General features: G+C 36.7%; 1 protein-coding gene across 9 annotated transcripts in view; it reads left to right on the forward strand.

Annotated features, from left to right (window-relative positions):
* Mbnl3 (muscleblind like splicing regulator 3) overlaps positions 1-13231 on the forward strand; it is a 108688-nt gene that overhangs the window by 72574 nt on the left and 22883 nt on the right. For all 9 annotated transcript variants that reach the window (XM_074063585.1, XM_074063579.1, XM_074063578.1 and 6 more), the window contains one exon: positions 199-363. In XM_074063585.1, the coding sequence (XP_073919686.1) occupies positions 310-363 (54 nt within the window). In that variant the 5' untranslated portion in view covers positions 199-309. The remainder of the gene's footprint in view (positions 1-198; positions 364-13231) is intronic.

Genomic DNA, 13231 nt, shown 5'->3' on the forward strand with positions numbered 1-13231 from the left:
TTCACACCTAGAAGATGAAGATTCCCAGAGTATCAACTTCGCAGGGTTGGGATGATGTTTAGATGAGTTAGTTCATAGAAAGTGCTTATTGACTGTTCCTGGCACATGATAAGAGCTTAGAGTAAGCACTTATTATTTTCATAACCATATCAAATTTTAGAAATACTAACTGAAAATTGCCTAACTCTTTACCAATAGGGTCGGTGCGCTCGGGAGAACTGCAAGTACCTTCACCCTCCTCCACACTTAAAGACGCAGCTGGAGATTAATGGAAGGAACAATCTGATCCAACAGAAGACAGCCGCCGCCATGTTTGCTCAGCAGATGCAGCTTATGCTCCAAAACGCTCAAATGTCATCCCTTGTAAGTCACAGCTGTGTCTCTGAAAATTGCCAGTGCATGTGGCTCTTTTGGTTTGGTTTGGTTTTGGTTTTGGTTGGTTTGTTGTTTTGCTGGGGACTAGACTAAGGGCCTCACATATACTAGGCAATTGCATCACCACTTAGCAATGCCCCCAGTCCGTATCATTTTTTTGAAAGCATATAGATCTACATTGGAATCACTTTATAGAACCTTTGGGTACTTAGTTACTGCAGAATCTAGGACACAGCTAATCTGCCACTTGACACTTCAGAATTGTGCATGGGAAGGGAATAGCCATGTGTGTTGGATTGAAAACCTGGTTGCATTGATGCACAAATTCAGTTTATAGAAGAGTATTAATAAAAGAACAGGAACATTGTAAAATGAGGAGAATGTTTGATTATTATTACATGGAAACCTTCAAATTCTGGGACATTAATTCAAACAAATGTCTCTTGGATAGTTTTGTTGGTGTTGCTTTTTAATAAACTTTTAAAGTAATTTTAGATTTATTAGAAAAATTTCAAAAGCAGTATAGAAAGTTCCTATATTACCCCTCACTCTGGTTCCCCCACTGTTTCGTGGGTGGGGCTGGAGATTGAAGTCAAGGTAGGTAAGAGTTCTACACTGAGCTAAACCTCCAGGTGTAAACTTTTTTTTTTTGCAGTGTTGGGGGTAGAACCCATGACCTTATGCATGCTAAGCAAGTGCTTTAGCACTGAACTGCACTCCCAGCCCTCCCCTACTGTTAACATCCTAGATTACCATGGTAGATGTATCAGAACCAAGAAACTGGCATTCACCTATTACTTTTGTCTGAACTCTAGGCTTTGTTCAGATGTCACCAGGTTTTTCATTAATGTACTCTTTCTATTCCAGTGTCCAATCCAGGAGACCATGGTGCATTTGTTTGAATGTCGTCTCCCCTCTCTCCTCTGGTCTGTGACCATTTCACAATCATTCCCTATTTCCCATGACCTTGACATTCTTGAGGAATACTGGCCAGGGCTGATTCTGGTTATACCTTAACCTAGCTACAAAGTTTCTGTTTGCAGAAATTAATAACATTGTGGTGTCATTCTAGACAAGTGTCTAGTAGTTTATGGATCAGTGAGTTTAAATGAATAGTTAAAAAAGTAATTAGCTGGTCAAATTGTCCTATTGAGAATTAATCTTGTCCAGATACCTTCAAATGCAAAGTTGCATTTTGGTTTGACACCTCTCAGGGAGAATTGAAACCTCCTGTTTCTCTGCAGTTCTTCAGGTCTCAAATTTAGCTCCAGGGTGCCCCATTTCTAATTCTAGCTAGCCTCTTTCCTTTAAGCCATTAATAAGTTAAATACGAAAGGGCTTTGTTACCTTTATTTGTTGCCTATTTCATCAGAGACCATAATAGACACAGTGAAAGCTGAAAGTTGTGTCGTATTTAGATGCAAGGAAAATGTAGGAGTAGTTCCGCTCCTGTTTGACTTTCAGTCACATTCCTTGTTGAAACCTTTTCTGCTCTTTCACACACTGAAGGGTCACAGTGCTTTCCTGCTTCTATGGGAACAGGGAAGAGAAAGACATTGAGATACGGAGAATTAATACGAACAAAACCAGAGAGAAGTAAACATGCTTGATGAACCAGAATACATGAGTACACGGGAATAAACTGAGGCAGTTTTTGCCTTTTCCTACTTTACTGAGGTGTAATTGACAAAAGTGTATATATTTAAAGTGTGCAATATGAATATTGTGTGATGTATCTATATTAAAGTGAGACAACGTGGATGAACCTGGAGAACATTATACTAAGAAATTGGGCAGAGAGAGAAATACAAATACTACATGGTCTCACTTACATGTGGAATCTTACAGAAGTTGAATTCATAGGAACAGAGAATAGGAGGGTTGTTGCTAGGGACTGAGGATGGCGGATGGGGGACGTTGGTCAAAGCTTGACTATAACAAAGGAGCATTTAACTCACCATTACTACTCTCATCCTCACAGGGGATGTCCCATTTTCAAACTGAGCAAGGAATGAAACAGCTTTTATTATTAAACACCTAAGCCTAACATATCCTATAGTGCTGTAGCATATATTTTCAAAGGTCAAGGGACAACTTCTGAGCACCACTGGAAAGCCTTGTTTTGAGGAATCAGAGAGCCAGGTGTAGGGTAAAGTAGGGGCAAAGAGGGAAGTGAACTCTGTGCCCTATATTCAGCTTCTGGGAGAGTCTTCTCCATTCCTAATCTCAGTCCTTTGTGTGGATCACATGTAAAAACAGACTTTTGGAATCTACTAAGAAATTCTGCAAGTTTTCTAGCCTCCTGGCTTGTGCTTTCTGATCTGACTCTCCATGCTTTTGCCTATAGAACCTATTTCCCTTTTTTTTCTTCAATGTGGGTAATTTCAGATTTCAGGCTGCAGAAGATGACTTACATGATGCAGAGAAGTACAATTTATTTTATGACATGTCACAAGACACAAGGCATTACTTAGAAAACCCTAGGGAACAATTAGAAATTGCTTTTTAACCTTGTATATTATTTAACGATAGCTGTTGCAGTATGATAAACTGATAAAAGATTAATGTCTGCAACTATTATATGTACAAAAATCTAACTCTGAGATGGTTGATATGGCTCTTCCTTGGAAGATGCTTTGCAGGTGTGTTATAATTGAGCTAGTGTGAGCAGTTTTAAGTGGCATTTACCAGTTTGATCTGGAAAAGAAATCTCTTTATTATGGATGTCAATCCTGATATTTTTATAGAAGTAATGTACAATTTTATTTAATTTCCCTGATATCTACTCTCCCCCAAACAGCTCTCTGTCTCTTTTGATCACCTCCTTTATAAATAATCTGATACTTGTCCCTAGAATAGTCAGTTTATAAAAAATTCCAGTCCTTATATTTTTATGATTTCACATTAAGACTCGTTTGTATCACAGGCTTGAACTTCAGGTCTTTCCACAAAACATACTTTGACTTGTTTCTAGGATACCAAAAGAGCACATCTGCCTTTGCAAAATTGAATATAGTTTGCTTATTATAAGCCCCTAGATAAAGGGAATGTCAACCTAAATGGGATGGGAACTGGAGAACAGATTCTGTTCTCTGTGGCTGAACAATGAATAAAAGCCACACCTAGTCAATTTGGGTGGAATGCTTGCTGTAGCAGGTAAGTTTGTTAACTGTGTTTAACAGGTCTTCATTGACATTTGCTAGTATAAAATTCCACCTTTGAAAGCTTTTTGTTGGCGTTATTAAGGAAGTATAGCAAGTGAAACAAAGGGTGTGCCTCCCTGGTATTTTTCAATGCTGTTTAAGAGAAGTTGTTTCTGATGTTCACAGCAGAACTCCCCTTTCTATATCAAAGAGGCAAATTTGAGCACTAGAGAAGAATGTTAGGAAAAATAGATTCACTGGATTAGTCTCAACCAAAGCTTTAAAATTAATATTTCAGTTTCACAATTAGGAATTTTAGTGAAATACATCACTACTGGATGTGATGCATATATCTAGAAAGTAGGTATGGTGTTATAAGGCTATTAAAATGTTTATCTTCAGATATTTTGCATATAAAGACCTGTCCATATCTGGGAAGTTCCTTTAGTTCCTCTCTTTGAATATAGTGATTCACCTGGAAGCAGATCCTGACGTACAGGTGAACTTGACCCAGTAGAATATATTTACCTGATGATTTATACAGAGGGTGTTGGTTCAGTGCATGTGAGGTTTCTTTGGGGTGTGCAAAGCCCTCTTGTTCTACTACATGCTTTTCATGGCTTTCATTGCAGCCAAGTTACAGAGTCCAGGCCACAAAGGCTATAAGCAAGGGCGCCACTCCATGTTTTCCTTTATCTCAGATTGAATCGTCTGGTGTCTGTTTGGGCCCCTTGCCCACCTTTTTACCTCATTTTTCTAATTCTTTTGGCTAAATATATTTTTCAGAACTACAATAACATGTTTACCCAACATTGATAGAATAAGGAATGAAGGTGTTGTAATACTTCAGAACCAAAAAGGGGGAAAACAAAGTTCAAGCAGATAGGAAGAAGGGAGATTTACTAATTCACAATATACTAATATTATTTTTATATTCTAATTTTTTTAAATGTTTTTCTGTACTCAAATAAGAGCTAGAAGGTAATATATTACTCTGTGAACCTTTGGACTAGAATGGTTTTAAGTAACTAGAAATAAAATTGGAAAATATGTACTTACTTTTAAATTTTTGAAAATAATTAAATGAAATAGGAGTTGAAAACAAGAGGATAATCTTGTTCCCTTACCAAGTTCTATTCTACATTTTGGAAATTTATATTAGAGTTTCAACTTTTTTAGTTCATATAAACTCAATGATGTATTAGGCTACAAAGAATAGTTATTGTCATGGTCCTTTTATAAAAATTACTGTAAAAGGTGGGCCAGACATTTTGTAGATTTAATGGAAAAGGAAACTATGTCCATTGTTCTGGAACAAATTGGTCCTACAATCTTAGTGTATGAAGACTTGTCCCAAGGTGCTGCAAGACCAAAGACAGTCAGACAGATCCAGGATTGCACAGAGTGCAATTTGTTGGGGGACTTAGTGACAAGATTATGGCCCGGAGTGACAGCAAGACTTGCTGGATCCCCACAATTTGGGTCAGAAAGAAGATTGCCTATGTTGACTGGGACAAAAATTACTTCATCCTAGGTGGAATGTACCTGATTTAACTTAAATCAGTACCAAAGAATTGGTCACATTTGTGCTACCAAGGTAAGGTTATAAAAACTCCACATACTACTCTTTATGTTTTTTTCTATTTAAATTTTTTTTTCCTTTTTTTTGCTTTGGTTTTTATTTTTAACTTAAAATTATTTTTAAATAATACAGAAAAGCATCAAAATTGCACATATTTATGGAGTACTATGTGATGTTTCCATACATGTATATGTCATGTAAACAAAGGCCAGTCTGAGTTTAAAAATAAGAGAGAATGATGAACCAGATTAGAAACTAAATATGCAAAAGACAAAGATGAATCCAACAATACAAGTCAGGTTTTCTGGAAAACCTTGCAGGAAGAACCAAGTAATGACACTGGGACAATCATAGCTGTTATGACACAATATGGCTGCAGTCATGTCAAGTGGAATCCATACATATGTATTCCAGATTACTTGTTTTGTTGTCAGTACAGAAATTACAATATTTTTTATTATTCATTTATTCACATGTGCATACATTGTTTGGGTCATTTCTCCTACAATATATTTTAATAAGGTTCTGCAGCAGGCTTTTCAGTTTACCTACTCATGCAATGATAAATGATGGCACTTAGGTTTTCATCTCAATGTGGTGACTTTAAATGATTTGTAAATTGATTTTTGAAAAATGTTCTATCAGTAGAAGTCAGGCATTCTGTAATTATAAGGTTAATGTGCTCTTAATATAATTATGATTGTCATTATCTCGCGAAGCTCCACATTGACTGAGGCCTACTAATTCACATCACAGGATCACCCAGAGTGCTACTGTGCTGTGAGCCCAAAACTTCTTTCTTTTTTTTTTATTGTTTTATTATTCATATGTGCATACAAGGCTTGGGTCATTTCTCCCCCCTGCCCCACCCCCTCTCTTATCACCCACTCCGCCCCCTCCCTCCCCCCACCCCCTCAATACCCAGCAGAAACTATTTTGCCCTTATCTCTAATTTTGTTGTAGAGAGAGAATAAGCAATAATAGGAAGGAACAAGGGTTTTTGCTGGTTGAGATAAGGATAGCTATACAGGGAGTTGACTCACATTAATTTCCTGTACGTGTGTGTTGCCTTCTAGATTAATTCTTTTTGATCTCACCTTTTCTCTAGTTCCTGGTCCCCTTCTCCTATTGGCCTCAGTTGCTTTTAAGGTATCTGCTTTAGTTTCTCTGCGTTAAGGGCAACAAATGCTAGCTAGTTTTTTAGGTGTCTTACCTATCCTCACCCCTCCCTTGTATGCTCTCGCTTTTATCATGTGCTCAAAGTCCAATCCCCTTGTTGTGTTTGCCCTTGATCTAATGTCCACATATGAGGGAGAACATATGATTTTTGGTCTTTTGGGCCAGGCTAACCTCACTCAGAATGATGTTCTCCAATTCCATCCATTTACCAGCGAATGATAAGATTTCATTCTTCTTCATGGCTGCATAAAATTCCATTGTGTATAGATACCACATTTTCTTAATGCATTCGTCAGTAGTGGGAGCCCAAAATTTCATCTGGATTTTATTACATTTTCTGAAAGACAAGGTTTTATTTTTAGGTACAGCAGCTGAAGCTTATGTTATTTATATGTTCTACATTGTTCCCAGAGGTGATTTACCTTGAGACTAATGAAGGTTCAGGGCCCCCTCCTTTGCATGGTGTCCTTCCACAGCCCTGAGAAGGGCCCTAGAAATTTCTTTAAAAGGTATTTGCAAGGGCTGATAGAGTGGCTCAAGTGATAGAGCGCCTGCTTAGCAAGCGTGAGGCCCTGAGTTCAAACCCTAGCATCAAAAAAAATATATTCAGAGCAGCGTCCTGAGGAAATTATTTTTTTAAATGTATTTGCAAAATTTACAAAAGAAATTGTGTGTTCTTTGTCCTGAGAACTCCCCTCTACTACCCAGTGCTATAAGTTTCAAACTCCCTAGATCCTGGATTTACTCCTGATTGCAATTACTGATCCATAGTAGAATTGTCATTTAGGTCTTTTCCTGTGACTATGAGTGTCACACAGCTTTAAGCTTCTTTTATATTAATGGAAAATAAATCCACTAGACTAGGTTTGCTGCCTTGCCTCAACTCTGTTAATAGGCAGTATGATATCTGTTTATTTCAAAAGTGAAATGAAAATGCTGTATGTCTATAGCCAAACAGAAGATGCTTATGGATGGTATCTTTTACAGTGCCAAGTGTGTTTAAGAGTAACAAATCGCAACATTCTCCCTTTTTCCTACTTTGCATTTTCTCTTGGGATAATCGAACATAATCTCTTCTAGTGCATTCTGTGTCCTCCTCCTCTGGGGCTGCTTAGCTACTTGGTTAGAGTCTGGTATTAATGAGACCATGTGGGCCTGTTAGCTTCCCTGTTCAGTCTAAGCCATCAGCCAGCTTCCTTGAAACTGCTTGCTGTTGATCAGAAGTAAGACGAAAGCTAAGATTTCGGAGAGTTCTGTGAAAATCTTTTTCCCGATGGAGGATAAACGAAACAACAAAGCCAAGACTTGACACTTTCATCTGCAAAGAGTGATTTTTCTCTTATCAAAACCATCATCTTGTGTAGGTGGACATGGTTCAGAAGTTTGTCTCTGAGAGGGCCACCAGGAGACCACCTGGTAATCTTAAAGTTGTGCTCCTGACACTCCTAATTTGTCTTAGTAGCCTTTAAGGATTTGTTTGATGTTAACTTAAGCCTTTCTCCTGATAGAACCACACAGTTTGTAGTAAGAAGTTGCGTGTTGTACACGTTATTTCACACATTCGTGTTCTCAGAGCCAAGGGAGGGTAGTGAGGAGAGGGGATGAGAGAAGAAGTTAGTTGTTACACACATACAGTTTAGATAGGAGTAACTTCTGATGTGCTATTACACAATGGGGTGAGAAAAGATGACAATATTTCAAAATAGTCAGAAGAGGGGATTTCAAATGGTCTGGCCACATAGAAATGAAGATTATTTGAGATGATGGATATGCTAATTAAGTCTAAATTGATCACTGCATAATATCATTGCATAACGTATGTATTGTATATGTCTACATGTAGTATATTGTACCCCATAAATATGTACCAATTTTTAAAATGTCTTCCATAAACTTGAAAAAAGGAACTGACATTTTCATCTATAGTATCACTAAACCATTTTTCAGAAATCTTCATCGGGTATCCTTGGTACTAATGATTTAGCCACTGCAATTTAGCCCGTGTGTATGAGACACCCTATGCTAATCACACGTGTCACCTAGTTAGCAAAAGACCATCTGGGAGTGGCCCTCTGCCTAAAGTCTCCTTCAACATAGAGACAAACTGATGGATTTATCCAGTCTCTCTGCCACGACTTTTGTTTCTTTTGCATTACGATTTTTAATTTGGTAGACAGAAAATTTAATCCGTGATTTAGGGATCTCTTTTCATTCAATTCAGTAAATATTTATTGAATACACACTCGGTAGCAAGCATTAGATGGATAAGGGATGAGATAAAAAAGATTTCGATAAGCCAGTCTCTACCCTTTAGGAGTTTATGATAAATAGTGAGGTACTGAATGAGTATTTTCCTGTTCCCTTTAATTTCTGATTTGTACATGATCCTCCATGTTTTTATAGCTTTGGGCCTTTTTTCATAATAGAATTATCTTTCTAATATCTATGCAAGATTTTGCCTTGTTTCCTGTTGTTTTGACAGAAGTGGCGGTTGTTTGTCTAACCTCTGATAATTTTAACTTGTAGCACCTATTTATCTTGAACTTGCATTGAGATGTTTATAGTCTCCAGGTTTCCTGTGGATTCCTTGTGGTATTTGACTCTTCTCAATTCCTTCCACTCCAACTTACATTTGGTTTGTACTCTGTTTAAAACTAGGTAGCAACTTGATTTAAAAAAAAAAACTATTGAGGTATGGTTGACACACAAAAAGGTGTCTTGGTGAGCTTAGAGAAAAACATACACCCATGAAATCACTATCACAACTTATGCCACAAGCTGGATTTCTAGAAGTTTTCCTTTTCCTACTGGATCATTAAAGTAATTGAATTGTCATTATTATTCACGGTGGTCACCAAAAAATGATTTTTAGATCAGTTCCTGTTTATGCCTCAGAATAGTCAAAATTCCCTTGCTTATGAAGCCTCAAGCTGCCTGAGGAAGAGTTCATTTGCTCTCTTCCTTGCTGATCTGTGTTTAAGTACTCCATTATAATTCCAAGCTTTCTGTTCCAGCTTTTCCTTCCACCAAATAAGGGGAGATCTGAACCATGGTTTATGCTGTCTTTATGCAATTCTTTATAACCATTTTTACCCACAATAATCTACTGATCATTTGACTACCTGCCTACCTTTCATGCTTCTTTTTACTTAAAGACATCAGTGGTTATTAAGGTCAGAAAAACCATGTGTAGATGAGGACAATTAATTCACTTTTGACCCTTGAACTTTTTTTCCTTTGCTCTCTCTAGGGCCACGGTGACTTATTATTCATTAACAAGTATGATTAGTACATAAACACTGCTATCAGTTTGCATCTGTTTGTAAAGTTAACTCTCAATCATTGAGGGACCAGTTAACTAGTCTGGAGGCTATATGGGCCTTCCGCAGCCTGCCTTTTGGCCACCTCAGTCTCCAGAGAACATCATTCAAAAAGCGTGGGAATGATTAAGTAAAAACTTGAAACACAGATTATTCACTAGTGCTTTATGTGAACAGTTAGTAAAGTCTGATAGAAACTAAAAGTATGCATTTCAAGGTATTTTGGGATTATCTAACCATAGAAATAAGCCTAGTGTTGGTAAAAAGGGTTTGCTTCCTTTTATACTGTTTAAATGCTTGCAAATGAACAGTTAAAGGAAGGTATTACAAATGCTACTAAATTTTAAGAGCTATTTTTTTCTGGCATTAAAATTCAGTCAACAAATTGTTACCAAATGTTTACCCTTCTGTAAAAGAAAATGTTGAGTCACCTACCTCTAAACAGGAGCTCAAGGAAGGAAGGCCTCAATTATGCTGTGGCCTTCAGGCCAAAATGTCATTCAAGTCACTTAAAGTTTTTTGCATTCATCCATCATTAATTGTAATTGCTGTTGAGTATCATTGATAATATAAGTAGATCTATTCTGTTGGAGAGATACAAATATTGATTAGCACAATATGTAATTTTCATTTCTTTATATTAGCTTGATGAATAACCTGTTTCAAGTAATCAGTGTCCCAAAAAATGTGTGTAATGTAGGCATATTTATTTCAGGCATTTTTTTCTTTTTCAAATTTTATTGTTTTTTATTATCATATTAGTGTTGTACTGGGGGTACTTTGTGACATTTACAATGGTTCTTACAATATATCATAGTTGAATTCACCCCCTCCATCATTCTCCTTTATCTCCCCTTCGCCCATTCCTGGAATAGTTCCAACAGGTCTTATTTTTCCATTTTCATATACGAGTACATAGTATTTCCTTATTCTTTTTAAAATTTTTTAATTGACACATTATATCTGTCTGCATATATGTGAGGTGCAATATAATAATTGATATATGTATAAAGTATATAATGATAAAATCTGGCTAATTAGCATATTAGCATTTTCATTTCCTCAAACATTTATTATTTTTGTGTTGGAAACCTCCAGACTATCATAAATCATTATAGACTATAGTTGCTCAAATCATTACATCAAAGAGATATGTGCACTTTCATGTTTATTGCTATACTATTTGCAGTAGCTAAGATACAGAATCAACTATGATGTACACCCAAAAAATGAATGGATAAAGAGGCATAGTCTCTTAGTGAATTAATTTATTATTTTAAGGTGCTTCAGAATCCTTTAAGACCAATATATGATGGTGGATCCTCAAATTTTACCTTTATAAGACTCTTGCTACTATCTCCCCATTGTTAATCACTGAGTAGTATCTAAAATCGTAAATTTAGAAATCCTAATTTTATTAACTATTTAAAAGAGCATTTTAATGAATACCTTAGTGTTAATTTTTTTTAATGTCAGACTTCTTCAACTTGTAGAATATTGATAAGAACATATTAAATTCACATCAACAGACATATTCAAGCTTTCCTCCAGAATCTGGAATATTTTATTTTTTGGAATCCTCTAGAACGAAGCACAGTGAACTTTTCTGTAAATGTCTAGATAGTAAATATTTTAGTCTGTGTAGAAGAAGAGGCCAAGTTGAGGATATTAGATGGCCACTGTTCTGAAGACATTCCATTAATTTTTAGGAGGCATTTCTTGAGTGCCTGCTGTTCCTAGGCCCCTAGGCCCTGTGCAAGTCACCAGAAACTCATGAGAACTCCTATCTTGAGAAAATATTTCTAGAGACACCCAGGGAAAAATAATTGCCACACGATAATCTTGCTCGTTAAAGTTGGTTGTCTTCACCATTCTTTTTTTTAGCAGCACTGGAGTTTGAACTCAGGGCCTCATGCTTGCTAGGCACACGCTCTCACCTCTTGAGCCACTGTACCAGACCCTCTTCACCATTCTTATAGTTTTGCAAGACTTGGAGAACTAAGATTTCATACCTGTGGTTCCGGGAGGAAAAACGCTTTCTCGTATTTTCAACTATTTAGTGAACAATTTAAATTCAGATTTAAATATCGAACACATATTTAAATGCCCAGACTACTTCAGGATATAAAGAGCAATGAGATTTGATATATGTATTAATAAGCTTTTTCTTAAGGCTGGAGATACAGCTCAGTCGTACAGTGTGTGCTTAGCATGCATGAAGCTCTGGGTTCCATTCCCAGCACCATAAAAACATTTTTCTTTAGAATAAGGATTAACCCACAAATAGGTTCATGTTATCTCAATTGACATGATGGTCTGTGATATAGATAGACACAGGATTAAGTTGCTTATTAAAGCTGCTTGAGTAAACTGGTGACTGTTAGTCTGAGCTAAACCTTTGGATGTTCAAATTCATGAAATGGAGCCATTTCCCTGGGGCAGAGGTGGTGGGGAAAAACCAGAAATGTCTATTTGAAAATACATAAGCAACTCAAGAGTTCTTGCCTCTGCCCCAGGGTTGTGAATGGAAGAACTTGCTTCTTCTCAATAAACAATTATAGAATGAAAGCTAAACTCAAGGAGGAAATAAATAGTCGTAAAAAGGGATGATACTAATTTTGCTCATACACTTGGAGCACGTAACAGACCTGAATAGATAAAATTGTTTTCCAAAGAAAACAATTTCTTGTCACTCATAAAGAAAGGAGAAAAATTACAGAAGTTTAGACTACCATAAAAAAGAAGCATTGCTTATATATTCATTTACCTTAAATATTAATTAATCATCAAATAATTTGATCAATATTAATTTGCTAGTGATTAATGATTTCTTTTAATCTGGAAAATCCACCTACCTCCTGATCTCTGTTTTAGTTCAATAGTTAACGGATGTAATAATGGTTCTTTTCCAGTTCTATAAAAGACAAAAGCAAAAAGTATCCAGGAGAATGAAACCGTGACTTTAATGAGAAACTTGCCACATAAGTCCAAGAGTAAACAAAATCTAAAACAAACGAGACTGTTGTGTGGTTCAAATATGGAGTTTTTAGCATCAAAGGTTCTTGCTGATTTTGACATGACAGTGAATCATTGAGATAGTAAAGTCTGCTTTGTTGCTGAAGCATGCCGGGTAGCTGTTTCCAAGAGCTTTCCTTCTTATTAAATAAAATAATGTCACATCAGCTGATTCCTGGGGTTTCCACATCTCATTTGATGAGAACTTTGACAGGTTCTGTAGCCTTTTACATTGCAAGACCTATTTGAGCTGGGTAAGCGCTTGGCTATTAGACCTCAAACCTTAATGACCCTTTCCTGAAGACTCCTCCATCTTTCCTGGCACCTGGTATTGCCTTTTCCTCTTAAGCTCTTGGCAACTGTGTCTTTTTGACTCGCCCTCCTGAGTCTTGCCAGTTCATTGGGGCAAGGTTCTATGTGTCTTCCCTACCATATCAATTAGCTAATTTGATAAATTCACCTAAGAGAGATTGCTAATGGGGGATCACTTTCATCTAAGCCAATTTTGGCTTCTTGGAGAATCTGTGCTGGTGAAAATTTCAAGTCAGTGTGAAGAGTAGTATTTATTGCCCCATCCAGACTCCACCGCTTCCTCTTCTCCCTGTATTTAAAGCAGT

The sequence above is a fragment of the Castor canadensis genome, chromosome X (assembly GCF_047511655.1).
Source record: "Castor canadensis chromosome X, mCasCan1.hap1v2, whole genome shotgun sequence".
In the NCBI taxonomy this organism is placed as follows: domain Eukaryota; kingdom Metazoa; phylum Chordata; class Mammalia; order Rodentia; family Castoridae; genus Castor; species Castor canadensis.